Below are 22,803 nucleotides of genomic sequence, written 5' to 3'. Positions count from 1 at the left end.
TTTCAGCACTTTTAAAGGGCAACTAAACTAATTTCATCCATGACCATCATCTTATTTGTCACAGGTAGTCCACCTCAGCTTGTGAAAACAGTTGTATAGTGAGCTTTTCTCTTTTCTTTTCTTTTCTTTTCTTTTCTTTTCTTTTCTTTTCTTTTCTTTTCTTTTCTTTTCTTTTCTTTTCTTTTCTTTTCTTTTCTTTTCTTTTCTTTTCTTTTCTTTTCTTTTCTTTTCTTTTCTTTTCTTTTTAAAGTCATTTAACTTGATGGACAATCAATACTAAATCCCCTCAAGGCCTAGTTTGCCCTAAAATCACACACTCTTGTAGAGAGAGAGGTTCTTTTTTATAAAAGACAAAACCTCATTCAAACCACAAATCAACCTCCTATTGACATATGTACCTCAGCATCGGTAGCCTTGGAAGACTGTGTTTTTCAACAGTGTGTTGGTTGGGTTGCTTCATATGTTCAAAAGAGGGGAGAAACTTTAAAAAAAAATTAAAAAAAGATTCTTATGTATTTGTGTTTTTTTTCAGCAGCCTTAAATGAACAGTGTTTCCCACAAGTGCTATGTTCATATCATGTGGGAGGAAAGTTAATAATAACAAAGATTTCCGTATTTATATATTTCACACGTTGGCATCATCGGGCAACTCAAGATGTCTGCAAGCTTGTTTAGCTCAAAGACGTTTTGCAGCATAGGAGTTGGGGTGTGATTGATATAAATAGTTTTCTTCCTTTTATGTCCGAGTGGGGTTGACTGTTTTTAGAATTTATCTTTCATCTAAGCTGAAGTGAAGTCTTGAGTATTCTTCTGATGGGGTCGCGATATTCTGACCCATAAGTTCTGCGTAGTATGCATGAAGAAAAAAGATTGGATCCTACACTTCCCATAATGCAAGTTGATAGTGATTGTTCATTAAACCCTCCCTGTCTGACAAATAATCACGTTTCCAATAACATGCTGCCAGTTAGGGTTAGGGTTAGGCAAAGGCCTTTTGCACACATTGATCGTCTCCAAGCCCACATTTAAATTACCCCGATGACATCACTATGGCACCATCAAGGCTGTTTTCTCTGCTCCAGAAGATATAAAATAGCCGTTTTTACAGGCTGAGTACTCATGATGGGTAAATTGATCTCTATTTTTAAAGTGGGTGGAGTGTCCCTTTAGTGTTAGCCTCTTCATATTTGATGATAAAAAGTAATGAAGGAAATAGCTGTGTGCTCTAGTTTCCTCCTGGATTGAGATCTGCTGTACATGAACTTGTTCTTCTTTGAGGTCCAAAGGCTCAATTGCATCATGATGTCTAGTGCTCAGTTAATACTGCAGCTCTATTCTATCATAGATATTCCCATCTGTGTTACTTGGAAAAGCTTTCTGGTTTTGAATCACGGAAAGACACAGTAATTCCTTCCAGCTGAACAAACAATATGCATGTGGTTTATGAGCGTGTCTGCTGAAATATGTAATTGTAGTAATTTCACTGTTTAAGCACAAAAGGTAAACATCGCTCTTTTGTCCCAGTTGATCTGAAAAGAAAAAAAAAAAACTCTTAGATGAGATTGTGCAAAATTATCGAGCCTTCGTTTCCTCTTCAGACAGGGGAATAAACATCTGATTTTACACTTTACTTCTTCTCCAGATTTTCTTTCCAGTTTTCTCTTTCTCACACTTTTTCTCCTCATCTCTTTCCACCCCAGAGTCACCGGTGGTGAGCTGTTTGAGGACATTGTTGCCAGGGAGTACTACAGTGAAGCCGATGCCAGGTCAGTGAGAACTCTGTCAGGGTGCCTAGATCACATGATGCATACATATTTATTCCGCATTTACTCTATAAGTATAATGTAAGTGGGTCTCCTTTGGCACTAAAGGCATATAAAAGCACATAACCACCACAGCAAATTGCCAACTCCTTAATGTGAATGTTGGCAAAACCTACATATACTGTCTACTACAGGTTTTCAGTCTGCAGTGGATACAGCAGAGCAGAACAAATGTTCACTGTTGCTCTGCCTTTTCTGTGCCTTTTATGCCTTAAATCCCTCCTTGCACGTTTCTTGTTTTGAGTATATCCTTTGATTATGGACCCACCCGTCTCACTTTCAGCTTCTCTTCAGTTCAATAAGAATCGCTCCAAAAATAATCCTTTCTGTTGCATTTAACAAGTACTCCGGTCTCGTGTTTGTAAGGGAACCAGCTTCATCTCAAAGCTCTTCAATCACAGGTTCATGTAAGATAAAGTTTGACCTTCTTGACAGATTAGGCTTTGTTCAATCAATCAATAAACAAAGCAGTGTTACATTTTTGGGACCTGGATTATTTTTTTTGTTGTGGATTTTGTTGATTTGTTCAAATGTATTTTTAAGGTGACAACTGAAATGTTTTACATGAAAAGACCATGCACGTGTCCTTCATATTTTTTTTCTCTATTTGGTGATCAACTTGAAGGAACAGTTGACTTTCTTTGCAAGACTCACGTGAAAACCAGTACTGATCTCATATCTGTGTTAATGGACCAGTGTGTAGGATTTAAGGGGTAGTTGGCAGAAATGGAAGATAATATTCCGAATTTTGTTTTCATTTGTGCATAACCAACTTAAACTAAGAATCGCTGTGTTTTTATTCACTTGAAATGAGCCGTTCATATCTACATAAGCAGCAGATCCTCTTCAATGGAAGCCTGCCACGTTGCACCATTTCTACAGTAGCCCAACAGGGACAAACCAAATGATGCCTGTAGAGTGGGCCTTTTGTGTTTTTCGCAGGTTTTGTGGCCACTGTAGACTGCCCTACATGCTTTTGATGGGGAGGGTGAGGCGAGGGGTGACCAGTTGGTAGCAATCTGCAACCTCACTGCTAGATGCTACTAAATCCTATACACTGCTCCTTTCAGTATGCATGTGGTTAGCCTACCTCAATGTAAAGACTGGAAGCAGGGGCGTACAGCCAGTCGGAGTCTGTCCACATTTTGAAATTGCCAGCACCCTTAAAACGCTTGTGTTTGTTAGACTGGTACATGAATAGAAATGTGAAAATGATGATATGTGGTTTTAGGTGGAGTCGTGTGTTGGAACTATGAATTGACAAAATCAGCCGGGTGTAGTGGCCTTATCACAGTGAGGTAGCGGGGTTTGGTTCCATCGTGTGCAACAACAAAAATATGTGTTCACCAACTGTTGCTGCCGTCCTACCCAGAGAGGGCTGAGCAGATGGGATATGCTGTTTTTGCCAAGAAATAGTTCCATCATGCAACTCTCACTAAAACCACAAATATATTTTTCACATTTCAGTTCATGTCACGAGTTCAACAAATAAATGTTCTGTATATGAGGACATTTTAGATGTAGGTGTATTTATTTATTTATTTTTTTTTACTTTGGGCAGAGCCAGGCTAACTGTTTCCCTATGCTTCCAGTCTTCATGCTAAGCTAAGTTAACCACATTGTGTCTCCAGACACAGAGACACAGAGACAGGAGACTGATAACTGGAGAAGAAAGAAAAAATAACTGTATTTCCGAGAAGGCTGAACTTTTTCTTCAAGACTTTTCCTTCGTCAATCAAGTGTTACTTCATGTGTTGGTGTGTTCTGTCTGCCTGTTCTTGGTCCTTTGTTTTCATAAATTTACCTGTTCTCCCTCTTCCTCTCCTTTTTGCTTCTGGCCTGGTCTCTCTCCTCCACAGTCACTGCATACAACAGATTCTAGAAAGTGTAAATCATTGCCACGTAAATGGCATAGTGCACAGGGACCTAAAGGTTAGTAAGTGACGACCCACAGTAAAAAGACACAGGCCTGCCCACCTGCGGCACCTCGCCTCGCTCCTCCGCTGCCTGATCAGTCGACCAATTAACCTTCCACCGTGTGCCGCCTCCCCCAAAACCACACCCCCTCCTCCACCAGTCACCCTCACACATCGCCCAATGACAGGAGCGATCCACCTGCTGCAGGGCACTGTGGGCAGGTTGGCTGGAGAGGAGGTGGTAGGCCATGTATTTGCCAGGGTGGGGGGGGGCTCTTAAAGCTCATCATGGCCTGCCTCCCCCGTATGCCAGGGCACAAAGTGCATGTAGCATCTGTCCAACACCATGCTCTGACACAGCCACTGAGATGCTGAGACCTGAGAGAGAGAAGAGGGCAGAGGAGGGCGGACGTCCTGTGGTTTCAGATCTTTTAAATGTGTATGAAGTTATATTCCACATTATGACACTTACCTATTTCTAAAGTTTGATATAAAAACGCTGCTTTCAAATCAGATATGGTCAGATAATTAAAATGGTCAGGTGCCTCCAGTCAAGGTCTGGATTGGAATCCTCTATTACACCTGTTTTGAATTCATCAAACCCCAATAATTTGTAATACTAATGGCTATATGAGGGAAATATTTGTTTGAACGTTTCCAACCAATGTTTCAAATGTTATATAATTCCATTATAATTTTTATTAATTAAAAAAATAAATAATAATAATTCTGAATTATTTTTATTTTTTCTCCTTTTTTGTACTCTGTCGATGATTTACATCGGGTTGGAACAGTTCAAGTAAAAAAATGTTCTCTAGTAGTCCATGATCAGTCAAGTCAAATAAGTCTCTGTAGGTGTTGTTGATGGCATCAGATTTGTAAAGAAATTTCAGTTTCAATGAAATCCAGTTTGTAAAAAACACTGTGCTGCAGAACAGCACACTTTTGACAGGATTAACTTGCGCAAAATGTGAATGAATAATATATTCAAACCACACCTTCCTTCAATTCAACTCTTCTGCCTCACTTTTCACTCTCCCAGCGTCCTGCCTCCCGTTGGCCAGGATCTAACACCACTTATGTTTTGAGACTCGGGCAGAGAATGGCCGTGTGTGTGAGTAGAGGGCGATGATGAAATTACAGCTGCAGTATATTGTGTGCGTGTCTGTCACACTAAGCAGTGTGTGACTGTAAAAGAACAAACCCACCCCAAAAAAATGCTTTTGAGTAAATTGGCCATATTACCAAATTGCCCCTAATTATTGCCTGTGGGCCTGTTGGTTGCCACATTGCGGTGCTGCTTTCCCACTAACACGGCTAGCAGCTTCCCGAGTGTCAAAGCGAGCTCACAGCCACAGATAGTGAGTTGCTTGTCACTAACCCATGGCCCCCTGGTGTTTGCATGCAGTCATTGCATTCAGCAGATCCTAGAAGCTGTGCTCCACTGCCACCAGATGGGCGTGGTCCACCGTGACCTCAAGGTAAGTAGACACGCATATGAAGACTAAAAAAAACACTTTTGACCTATTTGTCTTGTGGACTTGCACTCTGACTGTCTGCTGTACGTGTTGCTACGTAAAATAGCTTTTCCTACCCTTCAGGTCATTTAATGTTATTTCATAGCAGGAAATCTTCCTTTTTAAAAAAATTTTTTTTTTAAATTGGGGAATCTGTTTTTCCACAGTTAATAATGCTATTTTCCCTTAAAATGTCCCCCTGCTAACCATACATAGTAGTATTTGGGTGTAGTTTTATGTGGGATGAAGGATGCCTTGAAATATAAGAAATTGAGGGAGAATAAATATCGCCAAATCCAAAAAAAACAAAAACAAAACTCACTTCTAAAACAAAACTGGCAAACAAATTATTTGCATAATTGTGTGAGCTATTGGTCATTTCCTTTTATAAAGCATATCTTATGTTTATTCTTCCCGCTGTTGTTCTTTTTCTCCAATCAAAGTCTCGCCTTCACTATCATTTTAGTAATGAAGTGGTCAGCTTTGATAGAAACTTCTTTTAACTCGATCATAATTATTATTATTATTATTTTTTGTGCTATTTAAGGTAAATAGTCAGTCTAAATGGCCTATTTAAACTGACTATTTGAGTGCCTTTAAGCAGCTCATCATGATTGAATATGTTTGGAGTTTGTCCATTACGTCCCCAGTGGTCTCTCCCCACCCCCCACCCCCTCCCCCCCATCTCTAATGTCGCTTTTTCTCACTGTGGTTTGCTCCCAAATCTCTAATTTGCCAATCAAATGAACCGGGTGTGTCTGAGGTCGGGTTTACCTGCAGCAAAAATAAGCTTGCATTTTGCATTCGTTGACTGCTCTCTCTCTTCGCTCTGATTGGCTGTTGCCAGGCAGCTGCCAAGGATCACTGCAGAAACACAAAGACAAACAAATACAACCAAAACAAATAAGCAAGCTGCAGAGCAGATGCACTATGAAAAGCAGCCATGTTGTGTGTATTCTCTTGATTTCAATTCTCCAGAAAATGGGCTTGGGTAGTGCAGGGAGTCCGAAACACAAACGCACCTACAGGCACTCTGGAAAACGATACATAACTGTATAAAGTTACATGGTTTTACAGAGTTCTGATAAAGTGCTACACTTTATGTGGAAAGTCTAGACACGTAGATGTATCGCATGCTGGAATCATAGCTTTTACGGAAGAAAAAACTATAAATTGAATTAAGAATTTAAGCTGAGAAATTCTCTTTAAACTTCAATATTGCGAGCAAACATGCCAGACACATGCTAGTTTTTCTCATGAATTTAGAATTGTTGGTTGGATGAAACAAGACACCTCAAACTTTTGAAAATGTGATAGGTATTTGTAACAATTTCAACCTTTGATAAACTATAATTATTGGGCTAATTGAGAAAATCATCACTTCAACAAATAATGAAAACAGTCTGCCCAAAAAGAAAGCCGATTTGTTGGTTCCCCCCCAATCTTGTTACCCCGGGTCTCTTTTTCCATTCACATTTACGTTATTGATGAAGAGGCTTCTGAACCATATATAAAAAAAAAAACACGTTACAGGTAAACATGTAAATGAATGGGTAGATAAATGATGACGGGTTTCGAGGACCCCTTGAGCGGTTTGAGTGTTCACATTTTTCAGTCACTTCCAAGTCTCCACAACTCAAACCAGTTGAACACCTCTGGGAGATTTTTTCATTATCCACCCGTCAGCATTTGTCAGTAGCAGTCGGAGTCCACCAGACTGACGCAGAATCCAGAGACTGCTTTAGCAGGCCAGTAATTAGATTTACTCGATGGCTCACTGTATTAGACAGAATCCAATTAGAGCCATTACACACCAGCAGCAAGGAAGGGAGCATAAATCCTGATCAACCTGATATGAACTTCAGTTGTTACACAAATGCAGAAAGACGTGTATTTGTGTCCGTGAACAATATGCTGATGTGACAGCGTATCAGTCAGTGAGCCTGACCACATCTTGCTTATTGCTATCACTGTTTGTTTTCTGTGTAGTTGTATTTATCACCCTGCAGGGTAGACTGTGTTAACATGTGTATGGCACAACTTTGCATGCAGGCCCGGAAGCTACACTAGGTTGTAATTGACAGCTGTTAGAATGCTTTTATGGTTTAGGGATTCGTAAAAGAAAAGAAAAAAAAAAAAAAGCAGTGATGCATCCACAGGCGTTAAAGTGCCTTCAATCCGCATGGCACTATCGCATAAATAAACATAAAGCAAATTATAAAGCTTATAAACAAAACTTTTAGGGATGCAACCAATGTGGAACAGTCATTCAGACATATGTTTTAAAGTACACTTCCATTTTATTACAGGTAGGGTTTTGTTGTCATAGTTTTGGCCCTCATTCTATCAGTTTTGATATTATATAAACTAAAATGCAGGAGCAGCCCACATGGGGAAAAAAAAAAAAAAAGTCTCATTCTTGTTCCCTTTACAACTTTTCTTTTTATCATATCTTCAGCATTGCTTAACAAACATTTTCCAAATAATCAAAATGTTTCATGTTTATGTTGTGGCCACCAGTTTATTATTTTTTTTTAGCTCAATCGAGTTTCAGGAGATGAGAAATCATGTTCTATTCTAACAGCAGCAAGTCCCAGCATTAGGAGACCTATGTACATGTGAATCAGCACACCAGTTTTCATTACGGAATCAAAATGTACGATGGTAGATGTAATTAACCTCTCATTTTAGGATTTATTCAGTTTTGTACATCTGACATTATAATTTTTTAAAATATTTTCTAACAAAGTTTTAACATTTTTGGACTAGTGTTTCACCTGCGAGTGTTTCATACCCGGCATAATTCTACATAATTGTAGACGATCTCACTGAGTCACATAACACTCACAAAATGTTTGAAAATTGTGCTTCTTGGAGCATACCTGAAATAATGGTACGTTGTACCTCTTAACTCCAATGGTGAAATTTTGGGATAATGACATTGTTACAACAAGTAAGCGTGAGAAAGAAGAGCATTAGATGATAAACGGCTTATAAACGACCCGTCGGTGCCAGATTATCTAAACAAGAGTGTTTGAAGCTATAAAGCAGAATTGAGAAGAAGCACTGCACCCAGTATATGAGGTTAGAAATGAACCAGTAAGATTGTCTGTATAATTTATCAGCTGCATACACATGGATACTTGGACATTGACCTACCCCCAGCGTTAAGCATCAGGGTACACTGACATGATCAAACTCAAAACCTGTGCGACCCTCTTTCCTTTGTCTTTTTTTTTCTTCCTTTTTACCTTCCCACTTGTTTACATGTTAATGTTTCATGTCTGGGATTGGGAGAATTGGAAAGCGGTGGGCTGTCTGCAGGGAGCGTTTGCAATGACTGCATGATACTGAAAAATGCATCAACACCAGCTCCTCCCTCTTTTCTCTTCCCATGTTTGCCTTCCTGTCCCCCCTCCTCCCCTCCTGACTCGCTGCCCACAGCATGCCCTCCTGAACTTGCACGACTCACAATTTACACACGGTCCTCTAACTGCTCACATAACCTTGAAATATGAATGATTTCCGTGAATGACATGACTGATGCCTTTTGGACTTGAGAGCATAGAAAAGTAAAGGCATGCATAATGCATGAAGAGCTGTTCATTCTGGAACTCAATTTCCCCCCAAAATGTGTTTATCGATTGTTACTTGTAAGAAATGCAGGAATGTTGAGGACAGTGTTGTCAAAGCCAGATAATGTTTTGTTTTTTTCCATTCAGAATGTGGCACATTATGTTTCACAGGGGGGTGGTTGTGGTGGAAAGCGGGCAAAGTAGATGGCGGTTCACTATGTGAGGCTAAGGTTAGGGAAAGCGCATGGCTTTTGCCAAATGGTAATAAAGTAAGCGTGTCTTATGTGGTTAAAGGCTCTTTAGACTTAAATATCTAACCAAAGCCATGTCCTTTCCCAAACCTTAAACAAAGGCTGAGTGTTAGAAAGAACCAATAAAAATGAAATCGTTCTGTAGTTGCTACAGTTAGGTATTGTATAACATGATGTTGTTAAAAAACCATAATGAGGATATGCACCGAAGAGCCAAAGCCTTCTGACAGCCTCTGCTGAGGACTCTGCAAACTCTTTTAAAGTGCCCCATGGAATCTGGCTCTAGATTGGTTGAGTCCTATAGGTTGTGTGTTGGAGCTGCTGCAGATCAGACTTGTTCCAGCACTTGCCCCAACACCTTGTCTCCTGTTCACGATTTGCCACGCTGCTACCAAGTAATTGCGTGTAATTCTTGCAGAATAAAAGCAGCTTTCCTATAGATCAACAGCAGCCCCTCCCCCTTTTTATATGACAGCTCAGTCATTTTGACTAATTTCAGTTCCTGTTTGTCTCCTTCAAAGAAACTGCTTAAAAATGTCCGAAAATAAATCATTCATCCTCTCTGAGCATTTTCTGGGTTTTTGGCGTGAGTCACCGTCCGCCTCTCTCACCAAGTCCTTCTCCGCCAGCCGGGCTCCCACTGTTAATTTTACTGCGGCTCTCCAGCATATTGTCCTACCATGCTGAGGTCTGCCATGGCCCCTGACTGAACCCGAATGGAATCAGGCTCAATAGGAGTCTGCTGTGACGTTGTGTGTGTAGAGGCTGGACTCTGACATGCCTTCCTGCAGTAGACCTTTTATCTGTTTGACCTTTGAGGCCTCAGCTGAACTGCTGAATGCTCAAACACACTATGGCATCACTCCTTAATGTCACTGTGCTTTGCAATAACCCTTGCTGTAGCTTTACGAGCCTTTGAGGTGCCATTAACCAAAACACTTTACCTCAGTCATGTTTATTTTAATTTTAAACTGATGACACTATGTTAGTGCCAGATACTGAAAGTTTTTCTATGTCTTTCACTTCAAGCCGGAGAATTTGCTTCTAGCCAGCAAGTTGAAGGGCGCAGCCGTTAAACTGGCAGATTTTGGCCTGGCCATTGAAGTGCAGGGAGAGCAACAGGCATGGTTCGGTGAGTACGCTTGACTTCCTCGTTTTTTTTTTTTTTTTTTTAATTCTGTAGTAGTTTATTTTCTCAATTGCTTCAAATATGCATTTTTCTGAAATATATTAATGACGTGATACACGTGTTGGCTTGACACTGTTGAGGTGTAAAACTTCTCTAAATCCAGATCTGATTTTCAGTTCAATTTTATTTTATTTACACGTCGCCAAATCATAGCACAAATTCTTTACAGAGTAAGGAGCTATTGAAAGTAACACTGCAACATTATAGAAAGAAATCCATAAATGTGATTCCGATACGAGCAAACATATAGCGACAGTGGAAAGAAAAAAAAACTCCCTTTTAATAGGAAGAAACTTCAGAAAGAATCAAGTTTGCATTGTATGTGTGCCGCTGATACAAAACATTACGATGACCCCTTCCCAACGGGGATTTGCGTGGACTCTACATCATTTCTGAAGGTGCCTTGTTTGATCTGGCACCAAGACATGAGCAGACAATTTTTTAAGTCCTGCAAGTGGCATATTGGAGTCAGCGAGGCTCGGCCTTGTTTTTAGCTCATATCCCGACACCGTATGCTGGCTTGTCCCTCCTCGGACCACAGTGACTAGGCACTCAGCACTGCTCACTGGGAGAACCCAACAACTGCTGTTGACTCAGAGGTTCTCTGACCCAGTCGTATGGCCAAAAGAATTTGGCTCCTATTAAAGTGGCAATGGTCTTGACAGATGATTTATGAAATCGGTTAATGTTTTGATTCGTCGGTGCATGTGCATTAACGACAGTTTAAATTGGTATCAAATCTCCTTTAATTCTTTACAATTGTTTCGTTACCTCATGTTTCGTTATTTTCCTCCTTTCGTCCTTTACGGCATTTTGCCGATGCACAAATCAAATTTTGGAAATCTTCTTTTACAAGACAGTATAAAATGTGTGCCGTTCCTCTCTCTGTTGTCCCCAGGAAAGCATCTGAAGACTGAGCTTATGAAATAAATTGAAATAGATTGACCACATTTTTGTCCTGGTTTTGAATTTCTTTAAACATCTAAATCTATCCAAAACTATGCCATTCTGTCATGGGAGCCCCGTCTACCCACCTAAAGGGACTAGGTGTGCCACTGCTCTCGGCTCTTATCTCAAGTGTGGTTTGGATGGATATCAGGCCCAGTTCTGTGTCGCTATTCCTTGTAGAACTGAGAAATAATTAGTCTATTCCCCCAGCACCAGGCTCCATCTGGAACCAGTTCACTTTGTCTTCAGACTTTACGACTAGTTGTACGAGGTCTAATTGCTCACAGGGTCTGCTGGTAATTTGAACTTGTTTTAAAAGTTGGCTGCAGGTTACTGGTCATGAGCCAAACTACACTCCCGCAGGGGGTGTTTTCTTTTTTGGAGCTTGTTAACCTCGGCTCATAAACTTACTCAACTTTACTGGACACTGATCCTTAGCTACTGTGAAATGTTTGCCTTTTAGGACACAGGCCTAACAAGCTTTTAATAGACATCTACATATAGGAGGTGCCCACGTTTAATGTTTCTGTGTGTGTGCTTTAGGTTTTGCTGGAACACCGGGGTACCTTTCTCCAGAGGTGCTGAGGAAAGATCCTTATGGCAAGCCAGTGGACATGTGGGCCTGTGGTAAGATCTTCTGCTAACCTGTCACTTTTCAGAAGAAAAAAAAAAAAAAAAAAGACTAGAGAGGAGCTTCACAGAGTAGCTGCTTTATTATTAGTTGCACACAAACATCATGGCTTGAAACAGTCAATCGGAAGCCTCGCCAGCCAATGGACTGACACTACTATTATATTCTTGGATTATAACTATGGATTTATTAATGTGGAAGTATCATTAATGGTCCGACTGGTAAAATGGGCTAATTCTCACTGCTTCATACACTGTCGGGTCGGTTAATTTCAAATATCGTAATTTGGTTATTAATGATCTTTAACTGCAGCGTAACCAGTAATTGAAGCTGTCGCATAAATGTAGTGCAATAAAACATTCAGTATTTGTTACAAAGATTGATTTGATACATTGAATACATTGAATGAATGACTGGATGCATAAACTTAAAACAGCAATGGTTCCAACATGCCATTTGTTTTAAACATCTGGTGTTTGGCATATGTATATAGTTAGTTTTTAGGTAATGAGCACATAATAATACAAATTTGGTCGGGAATATTACTTTATTTAAACTTTTCAGATTATCCAAATTCTTGTCACTTCTTAATTAATTTATTTTTTGTCACTGCTCTGGCCACAGTCGTAGCCATTATGTATGAAGGTTCCTCGTCCGTCTCATTCTTACGAATGTGATATCTCGGGAACACTTTTAGGAGTTTCCTCAAACGTTCTCTCAGTCCTAACGATTAACTGATTAGATTTTGGTGGTCAAAAGTAAACTCAAGTTCATGCCATATTGTAAACGGGATATTTTGGGAATGCCTTCGGTTATCAGGACGTTACTATTTTAAGTGCATTGAGATTACTTTTGTTCCGGTGCTATATAAATACAATTGAATTGAATAGTGTGACCTCATCCCATCTGCCCATCCCATTCTCATGACTGCCTCAAAGGAATCTTTTCAAACTCAGCACAAATGTTCACTGCGACTGAAAGGATGCATTGATGAGATGTTGAGTGTCAAAGGTCGAGGCCACTGTGACCTGGCGTTTGTCCCATCCATCGATTATAATGAATGTGTTATCTCAGGAACACCTTGATAGAATCTCCTCGGATTTGGCAAAGACATTCACTTGGACTCAAGGATGAACTCATGAGATTTCTGTGGCCAAAAGTCACTGTGAGCGAATGGTTAAACGGCAAGTTTAAAATCCCTTACGCGTCAACAAACTGTCATCTGAAAACAATTTTTTTTTTAACTCATTCGCAAAAACATTTGTTTATTGGAGAGCTGTATGAAGCTTACACAGGCTGCTGTCCGTGGCGCTGTGAAGATTATTTAGCCTGAGTAAATGAAATGCAAGCAATGAGTGCTGATAAAATAGACATTGACAATAACCAAACACTGCTATTAGCTTACCACCATTTCATGCAGTCGTTTCAGCTGGGTGAGCGCGAGTCTGTATGTGTGCGCGCGCCTCATTGGTTTGTCTACCACAGACAAGTACAGAGGGCTCCAAGCTCTTGAATTAATCATTGCTCATGCTCATTACACACACTTCAGATGGGCTAGGCCACCTGGGCCTGACATGTCAGACACACACACTGTGTAAAACACGCACTCGTCCTCCTTTAAACACGCCTGCGCTAACTCACTGAGTTCACAGCAACAATAGCCGGTGTTGTTTGTGGTCAGACTCTCAGCGTCAGATGGTCCTTTCATCTTCTCCTGGCAACTGCCCGGCCAATCAAAAACCCCGCTCCAAGTAACATCAGCAAACACAAGCGCTTCGTGTGTCTGCTACCAAACTGTTCTTTATTTAGACATCACGTATTTGTAGACATTTATTGTTTTATTTCTCACTTTCGATGCGGCTTTTGAAGAGCAATGGATTTGAGGATTAAGTCATGAACATTATGTGTTCTGTGTTTGTATTCCTAATTTGCAAATACAAGTGGCAAAGCAGACCAAAAATTCAAAACATTGCTTGTCCGAGGTGGAAAAATTGGTGATAAAAGCAAAACGGAAACAAACAGATAGTACATAAATGATGAAGTATGTGGCTTCAACATCAGCTGAAGCTTCCGCTCCACTGGAGAGAGGATATACGGATGAAAACATCAAATCTGAGTGGAGCAATGTAAAAACAGCAACCTTCCTCATAGGAACACACACAAAAAAAGTCATGTCCTGTTTCCATGTTTTCTACATATTTATTTCCTGCTTTTTTACCGTCTGAGATTTGAAGGTCTTTTATTTACATAGTTTCAAGGCATTGGAAATGAAGATGATCACCACCAGCTGTTTATCTTGATAAAATAACTCCTAATAGTCACGAAAGGGTAGTGGATATATTCATTTGCATTTCTTGGTGATTTTCATGAAATTTGGTTAGAATTCCTAAAACTTCTGCTTTAAAATGTATTTGATCACAAAGTGAGCTCCCTGTTGAGATTATAATTTACCGTGTGTGTGTGTGTGTGTGTGTGTGTGTGTGTGTGTGTGTGTGTGTGCGCGTGCGCAGGTGTGATCCTCTACATTCTCCTGGTGGGATATCCTCCATTCTGGGATGAGGACCAGCACAGACTCTACCAGCAGATAAAAGCTGGCGCTTATGATGTGAGTTATACACTCACACACTCCCTTTCTCTCCTCTATTATCAAATCTAAATCACAAATGACTTGATAAAACAATTACAAAATAAAGAGTTTCAAACAAACAATGCACCTTAAAGGAACCCTGTGGAGTTGTTGACCATTGCTACAGCAAGTTACATATATATATTTTGTTGTCAACACAAGCTGGTCTATTGAAATATGCCTGCTGCTGTAATACCATGGGGTGCTACCAGCAGGTCTGTGTTTCTTTAAAATTTAAATCAGGACATTTCCAACTTTCAATTATAGACATGGTGGAGACCTATTTTGTTTTCTAAAGGTTTAGAGCTTCAGTAATCTGACTTTAGCCCAGAGTGCATAAGTGGATTGTTGGATATTCGTAGATTCTTTGAACTGACCTTTATAAGGGACAGAAATTAAGTTTACTTGTTTAATACATGGAATGGTGTGTATAGGAGTTTAGTCAACATACTTTTTTTTTTTTTTTTACTTGTAATTATAATTGACATTAATTTAGAGAAATCAGACAGTTTATAGATTTAATCCTGGTATTTCAGTAGCTGTAAATATAGATAATAACACTGTGGATGTATTGGTAGCTATGGATATTGTGTTGAAGATGGCCAATATGCAGACAGACAGCAGAAGTGGACAGCGAGATGAAAGATAGTCGGACACTGAAAACGGTCTCCATGATCTCATTCCTGGAACAGTTCCCTTCTCCAGAGTGGGACACGGTGACCCCGGAGGCTAAAGACCTGATCAACAAGATGCTGACCATAAACCCAGCCAAAAGAGTCACCGCCACAGATGCGCTTAAACACCCCTGGATCTGCGTAGGTGTCACACAAACCACTTTCACATCCGCTTCCTCTGGTCCTCTTTTAACGATCTCCTCATTGACACCCGATGACACTAAATACTGTCTCCCTGTGTTCACAGCAACGCTCCACTGTGGCATCCATGATGCACAGACAGGAGACGGTGGAGTGCCTCAAGAAATTCAATGCTAGAAGGAAACTCAAGGTGAGTGACAACAACTGGGCCAATACCTCAGAAGAGCTCACGCAGTCATCTTTATAAAAAGATCAGCAGAATCCTTGCCCCACAAGATTTTAATCATTAACCTTTCAGCCTTTGTAAATATAGCAGTTTGTTTCTCTCTGTGTCCATTCTCTCTCTTTGTAGGGTGCTATCCTGACCACTATGCTCGCCACTCGCAACTTCTCAGGTAGGGCTGAAGCAGCAATTATAAATGGTTACATTTGTTCCTAGTCCCACCTGAGGTATTGATTCCCTTGTAAGGCACTGTCATACGTCTTCACTTTCTGAAAGAGCGTTATTGATGACTTTTTTTTTTTTCTTTGACACCTGTTTAACTCTGTGTATATTATTTTCTATTGGTTTATTGTTTAAGATGCTGCTCCTTTGAGAGCAGCTGTTTTATTTTTTTTATGTGCTGGCTTTTAAAGCCCATTAGGCTCCATCTGTCCTTCTTTATAAACTGCCACCAACAAAGACTGAGTGGCCGTACAGATCGATCCCATCTACAGGTCATTGTAAAGGGCACAGCATTCAAACTTCTGTTAAATGTTATTGATTGCATTTCTTTATAACAAATGACAGGAAAACCTACTTAGTCTCATTTACTTCGTCTTTATTTTTGTAATCTCTGAACTGTCAGTGTTTAATCAATATCAGTGTAAACATGTCCTTAGTGTTTACTTTTGTTTTTCTCCCTTCCCCTTCTTGTGTGGTAACTTGTGTGTAAGGTAAGAGTTCTTGGTGTAGTTGGCACTTCTCCACAGTGCTGAACTACATTTCTGAGGCATGCCATGTCTGTCAAAGCACCATTATAAAGCTTTCAGCTGACGTACAGCATCTGTTGGTGGCCATATCCGGAGGAAAACACTTTATTTGAAAAACAAAAATTCCCAGTTTTCTGAATTGCATAATAATACACATATTTCAGTCACAATACCTTATATAGATTTTTTTTTTTTTTTATAAAAGTGTAATTTGTCATATATTCAGACTTTTACTGCATTCACAGTGGCTAAATGTTTGAGTGTAGACCCAACATTTACAAATAACCATCACAATATGCTAGTACTTTTTATATTTGAAATATCTTCATATATATATATATATATATATATACATCTACTTACAATTTATGTATTTCAGAAGATCAAAAAGAAACGTGCACATATTGTCATTCATATTTTGTCGTACGTATACAAATTATAAATTGCTACATAGGTGTTATAAGCATACACCTTTATAATATTTGTTATATGTAAAGACTGGAAGAAATACATAGCCATCACTAAATGCAATTTAATGGTTTATCATGTATATGTAATATCTACTGTATACTTGTTTAATGTATTGCTGTATTTATTGAGATATTTCAGTAGGGACCAAAGTGCCGGACTGTTCATGTTTTTGCCATGGTAGCAAGCATGGCTACAAATTCTACACACAGGGGCCAGAAGCTGGTTTCATAGCTGTAGCTAAATATAGAACAAATCTACCTCAGACAGACTGGATAAAGTTGAAACTAGATAGATAGATAGATAGAGCGAGAGATACTTTATCAATCCCTCAAGGGAAATGTTATGTCCTTTTCAATGTTTTCCTCTAATATGGCTGCTAAAAGCTATCTGATGTCACTGCAAAGCTTCTATCAGTTACTAAACATGCTCATGTCTATGGTTTGACAATCCCTCCTGCCAATAAACTCCTACCTGTTGTGGAGATTCGAACTCCCAATTCCCCGTGCTGCTCTCCCTGCCACTACCGATCATCTGCTCCGTGTCTCAGATTGTTTTTGCATGTTAACTGAAAAGTAGGAGGTCATTCATTGGTCACAAATACCTGAGGAAACATTCACCACTCACTCGCATGAGTGTAATTGCATGTTTCAGACTAATGATTCACTAAGTTTTATTTTATCTCCTGTCTTAATTTGCATTTTTCTCCAATTCTAGCAGGGCCCACTTTGAGGCTGCTAGTAATTGCCACAGTCTTAAATAGAGTGTGTGTGTGTGTGTGTGTGTGTGTGTGTGTGTGTGTGTGTGTGTGTGTGTGTGTGTGTGTGTGTACTCGTTAATACCAGCTAGTCACTAATGTCCTTGCATGGTTTTCTTTGTCTCTGCAGTAGCCAAGAGCCTGCTGAACAAAAAGGCTGATGGTGTCAAAGTAAGTACATAATCCTGGTTTCATGAACAGACTGCTTCGATGTCATTTACTATTGTTTAACATATGCTGCTTATCCCACTGCACCTCAGCAGGTTTGTTCTCGTGTTTAAGTGTTCTTTGAATACTGTTATGTTAAAGGGATAAAACAGAAGCTTGGGTTTCCTCACTGAAATCTTTCTTTCTCGGTGGGTGTGACATGCTTCCCAGTAATGATCAGTAATGATTCCCTCATCTTCATTGTTTGCATTGATTAGTCAGACTGGCTCTGGTGGTTTCGACTGAACTCTGTTAACTAAGTCAAGCTCTAATATTTACTTGTGGTACATCATGTGACCGCTTACATCACTATACCTGAGGCCACTGACCACTTTTCGATTTTGGCGTCTGTTTTGGTGGAACATTTGCACTTGGGAATGCAGACTTTGGCACTGAAATGGCTAGATCCCTGCAAAAGGCCAAATATTCACCAACATTTGCCATTTTCAGTGTGTAGGTGGCAGTTTCGCAGGTGTGTTGTTGTTTTTCGCGACGGGGATTTTGCAAATGATAAAACAGATGGTGGAAAAGAAGGAGAATGTCGTCTGAAATGGTTGGCCTGTTGCAGGGTTAGACTAACATTTTATAATGGTGGTGTACTACCTTTTCTCACTTTTAAAAGATCCTTTCCACATTATATTTTTCATTTTGCTTCCTTATGACAAATTTGTTCAATATTATAAGATACGAGATTTGCTTTCCATATGGGTTGCTTTTGTTGTGTTTGTTCGCCTTTTCATAATCAATGTTTATATCTTTGTCAATTGTATTTGTCAATGACCAAACTACGACTGCTGGTCAGTGCGGTTAACAGACTGCAAATGGCATTGTCTTACAAGGAACATCTACCTTCCATCGCCTCCTCCTGAAAGTGCTGGCACTAACAGTAAAGTAAATTATATTTTCATCGCATTGGAAGCAATATGCTGTCATAGTGTACAGTGGATTCATCAGAGCTTTTTCACTGAAAACAGCGGTTCTTGTAAAAACACGGTGTATGAGAGGGTGGTGTTGAACTATTTTGTCAATATGTGATAAAAAAAAAAAAAAAAAAAAAAGTAATTGGCTGAAAGAGGCAGAAAAGCTCTGCAGACCTGCAGATATTAACATAATTACTAATTGTTTAATTTGTCAGCTTTAATTCTCTGAATCAGGAATGTGTCTCCGAAGGCTCGTGTTGATGTTTCCTCTGGCTCTGAGGTATTTCCCTTTTTAAGCACACCCTTTTAAGCTAGCCTGCCTAAAACGAGACTGTTTCTTTTGCTGTTGCTGAGCTCCTGCTGGTGGCAGTCCTTGTCTTCTCAATCCCAATAATGACTGTTTCTCTTGCTAACTACCACCTGTTTAATCAAATGAACCACTTGTACTGCTTTCGTGAATGTGACCTAACACTTGTGGTATGATGGCAATTTCTTCCCAGGAAGGTGCTTAATGCACTTAGCGAGCAAATGTATATGAGAAGATTGCAGTCACTGAATTAGGGATTTCATCTCCTCTGTATGGTTTCAACTAGTACTTAAGACACTGAATGCCTACTGCAATGTACTGGGTGTTTCTGAAAAACCTTGTTTTCGAGAGGAAACATGAATGACAACGTGTGTGTGTGTGTGTGTGTGTGTGTGTGTGTGTGTGTGTGTGTGTGTGTGTGTGTGTGTGTGTGTGTGTGTGTGTGTGTGTGTGTGTGTGTGTGTGTGTGTGTGTGTGTGTGCGTGTGCGTGTGTGTGTGTGTGTGTGTGTGTCGAGTCAGACATAGATTCAGTTTCTCTCTTCTTGTGCTGCATTGCAGAAAAGGAAGACGGACGGTACAGAACATTTAAGGGTAGGCCTTAGCTCGCTGCTGTTTTTTTTTAGCCAGACTGACATCTGCAGTGGATAGTTAACAATAGACGCCTTATTGTTTTGAAATTCCACCACAACCACAGTGCTGCTTGGGGCTGGGGATGCACGGCATTACTGGAGCAGGGACCCTCTGTCCCCTCAACAGAATGATACAGGGTTACTATGATACTGACTGATATTTAATTCAATTCGATTCGATTCGATTTATATAGCGCCAAATCAGGTTATTTCACGGCACTTGACACATTAAAGTCCTCACGGCAGAACTTTACAATATTATACAGAGAAACCCAACAATTCAACAATTCCCACATAAGCTAGGAGTGAAAAACTCCTCTTCATTGGGAGAAAAACCTCCAACAGAGGGAAGAAAAAACTCCCTCTTAACAGGAAGAAACCTCCGACAGAACCGGGATCAGAGGTGGACGGCAATCTGCCTCGACCGGTTGGGGCGAGAGGAGAGCAGAGAGAGAAAAGAACAGCATAGAGATACAAGAGAAGAACTGCTGGTGGGGCCGACAATCACAGAGCAGAGACATGCAGCTCCACCGCCGGGGACACCTGCAAAAGAAAGAACAGGAACTACGCGAGTGAGGGAACTGAATGGAGAAATTTAGGATTGAGTTCTTTATTCCAACACATTGAAAAAAACTCAACTTAAACAGAAATATGTCTTCTTTACTTGTAAAGAGGGCTGTAGCTACCACTGAGGATTTTATTCAGGAAATGTGGGAGGGTTTTTTTTGCAACCTTAGAGGAATGTACAGTCTACAATAAAACAGCAGTGTGGGTACTTTACTGTCTGATTGCAGTGTTTTCAGACTCATGTTTCAAATACATAGGAGATTTATTTATATTGGACAACTTTTAGACCCCAAAATGTCAGAATACGTTTGAATACATTTTATTTATAAAGTGCTAATAGCAAATGAACTTGTCCCATGATACTTTACAGAACCCAGAACCCTCTGAAGCAGGCACTAAGGTGACGATGGCAAGGAAAAACAATTTTTTTTTATAAAGAAACATGATAATAACGATAACATTTGAAACCTTTTCGGTGCCGTCAACATTTTCTGTTGAAGATCGGGGACCTGAGCTCCTGACCTCAATATTTCACAAATTCTGGCTTACAGCCCTGCATCTGATATTGCTATTGAGCACCAGTCATTTTAGTTGACCAGCTTGTTTTTCAACTTAAAAGCCACAGCGACATAGTAAAATTGGCGAACACTGAGCATAATAGCTTTAATATTTCTATCATGAATTATATTCCATTGCACGCTGTGAAAAGCGTGTCAGTGTGTTTGGTTCACTGCCAGAGACACTGTGGAAGTAGTCAACTTTGACCAAATCCAGTAGAATTAATACTCTCTTACTTTGAAAGTCTCTTAATGCTTTTTTCATGAAAATATTTATGCCGTGATGCATGGGACATAGCAATAGGTATCCCTGTACTGAATAAGTGTCACCCACGTTCACTCATTCCTCTTCCTGAGTTATCTGGATTGTGTAAAAAGCGTATCTTGGAAAATCAATTATCATTTATAATAAGTGTGTCCCCAGCCAAAAAAATAAGCCATGGAGGTTGAGAAGTTGTAGTGTGTAGTTTTGTTTTTTCAGTATTGGAACCTTCTTTTCTTTTTTTTTTTTTTCCACATAGTGCCTATTAGACCATATTAAGACCCTGACCCCACTCCTTCACCCTTAGTTTTGAAGCTAAATATTACCATAGATGTAGTCTTGTTATAGTAACATTGATAAAATAGTAGTTTACAATCATATCAAACTGTTAGCAGGTCCTCATCACATCCGACTGGCATGTGGCCTAAGTGATGCTTTGAAGAAACACATTTTGAAGTCACCGATTTATTTTCTTTTTCCTGTTTCTGGCCATTCTCTTATCAACGAGTATGTTTACATGCACACATGCTCTGACTCTTTTCCTGGTTCTCAGCATGGACTGTGATTTGTGCATTCAATTGTTATTATTCATGTCAATGTAGACTTGATTTTGTCATTCTCGCTTTTCTTATTGTCAGTCACTTTCTGTCATTTCCAAGTACACAGTTAAAGCATTTTTGAGTGTTCTGAAAACAAAAGCATTGAATGAAAGACGTCACTTCTAATACGGCTCGTGCGAAAATGTAGTATCACGGTTACTTTTCAGATAAATAACCAAAAAGGAGGATTTTACGGCGTGCTGCTTTAAGTATAACTGACTCAGATTATAAAATGATCACTTGAAATTTGAGAAATACTATTTACCATATGACGTCTTTTGTAATGTCGCATTCAAATAAAAACGAAACTAAAATAAGCCATTAAATGAATTTACCCTAATCGAAGCGATCAAATCCTATAATAAATCATTAAGTTATTTAATAAAATACTTTATCATCAAGTGTGACAGTGTGTAGCCCACTGCTGTTTCGTTTTCAAAGTAGAGTGGCCATATGCAGTGATTTTGTGTATTAACCAACCATCATAAAGCCTCTTACAGACAGCAGAGGGAAAACATAATGACAAATCTCTTGTCTAAAAATGTCACAACCCCAATTTTCTGCCACCCTTGCAGCATGTTGCTGAGGATTTGTGGTTCACCACGTTGGCCCGGACCCGCTTTTGGAAGATCCCCTCAACTTTCTGTCCTAATTCATTTTACTGTAGTAGACCCAATCAGTCAAATAAGAACTTTAAAGTCTTGCGAAACGGATAACATTTTATTGCAATAAATATATGTTGATATTAATATCTCAAAGAATGACATATTATCTCATGTGCCTTATCCAGGTGTCAAAGACATGGGAGCACATCAGAGTAGAAAACAGATTCCATACTCATACCTTTACTGTCCTGCACGTAGTAACCAGCACTCATGCAACGAGTAGAACGGTTTTAGATAGATAGATAGATAGATAGATAGATAGATAGATAGATAGATAGATAGATAGATAGATAGATAGATAGATAGATAGATAGATAGATAGATAGATAGATAGACAGACAGACAGACAGACAGACAGACAGACAGACAGACAGACAGACAGACAGACAGACAGACAGACAGACAGACAGACAGACAGACAGACAGACAGACAGACAGACAGATAGATAGATAGATAGATAGATAGATAGATAGATAGATAGATAGATAGATAGATAGATAAGACTTTATTAATCCCACATTGGGGAAATGTAGTCGTCACAGCAGAATTGAAACACAGTTAGGAAAAAAAGTGCACACAAGAAGAAAAAATTCTAAATAT

General features: G+C 39.6%; 1 protein-coding gene across 16 annotated transcripts in view; it reads left to right on the top strand.

Annotated features, from left to right (window-relative positions):
- LOC138634094 (calcium/calmodulin-dependent protein kinase type II delta 1 chain) overlaps positions 1-22,803 on the top strand; it is a 42,630-nt gene that overhangs the window by 5,303 nt on the left and 14,524 nt on the right. For 4 of the 16 annotated variants that reach the window (XM_069720724.1, XM_069720722.1, XM_069720720.1 and 1 more), the window contains exons 1-9: positions 1,707-1,766; positions 5,148-5,220; positions 10,112-10,214; positions 11,763-11,846; positions 14,361-14,455; positions 15,169-15,291; positions 15,398-15,481; positions 15,644-15,686; positions 17,622-17,659. In XM_069720724.1, coding sequence (XP_069576825.1) covers positions 5,194-5,220; positions 10,112-10,214; positions 11,763-11,846; positions 14,361-14,455; positions 15,169-15,291; positions 15,398-15,481; positions 15,644-15,686; positions 17,622-17,659 — 597 coding nt within the window. In that variant the 5' untranslated portion in view covers positions 1,707-1,766; positions 5,148-5,193. Of the gene's footprint in view, positions 1-1,700; positions 1,767-5,147; positions 5,221-10,111; positions 10,215-11,762; positions 11,847-14,360; positions 14,456-15,168; positions 15,292-15,397; positions 15,482-15,643; positions 15,687-17,618; positions 17,660-19,481; positions 19,515-22,803 lie in introns of those variants that run through there. The other 12 variants (XM_069720730.1, XM_069720732.1, XM_069720728.1 and 9 more) reach the window with 6 other exon arrangements.

Source organism: Brachyistius frenatus, unplaced genomic scaffold (genome assembly GCF_029030835.1).
Source record: "Brachyistius frenatus isolate BFR_SWC_R1_liver_20210118 unplaced genomic scaffold, ASM2903083v1 Contig_248, whole genome shotgun sequence".
Classification (NCBI taxonomy): domain Eukaryota; kingdom Metazoa; phylum Chordata; class Actinopteri; family Embiotocidae; genus Brachyistius; species Brachyistius frenatus.
The sequence above is the reverse complement of the archived record's forward strand: the minus strand, read 5'-3'. Positions and strand labels throughout refer to the sequence as shown.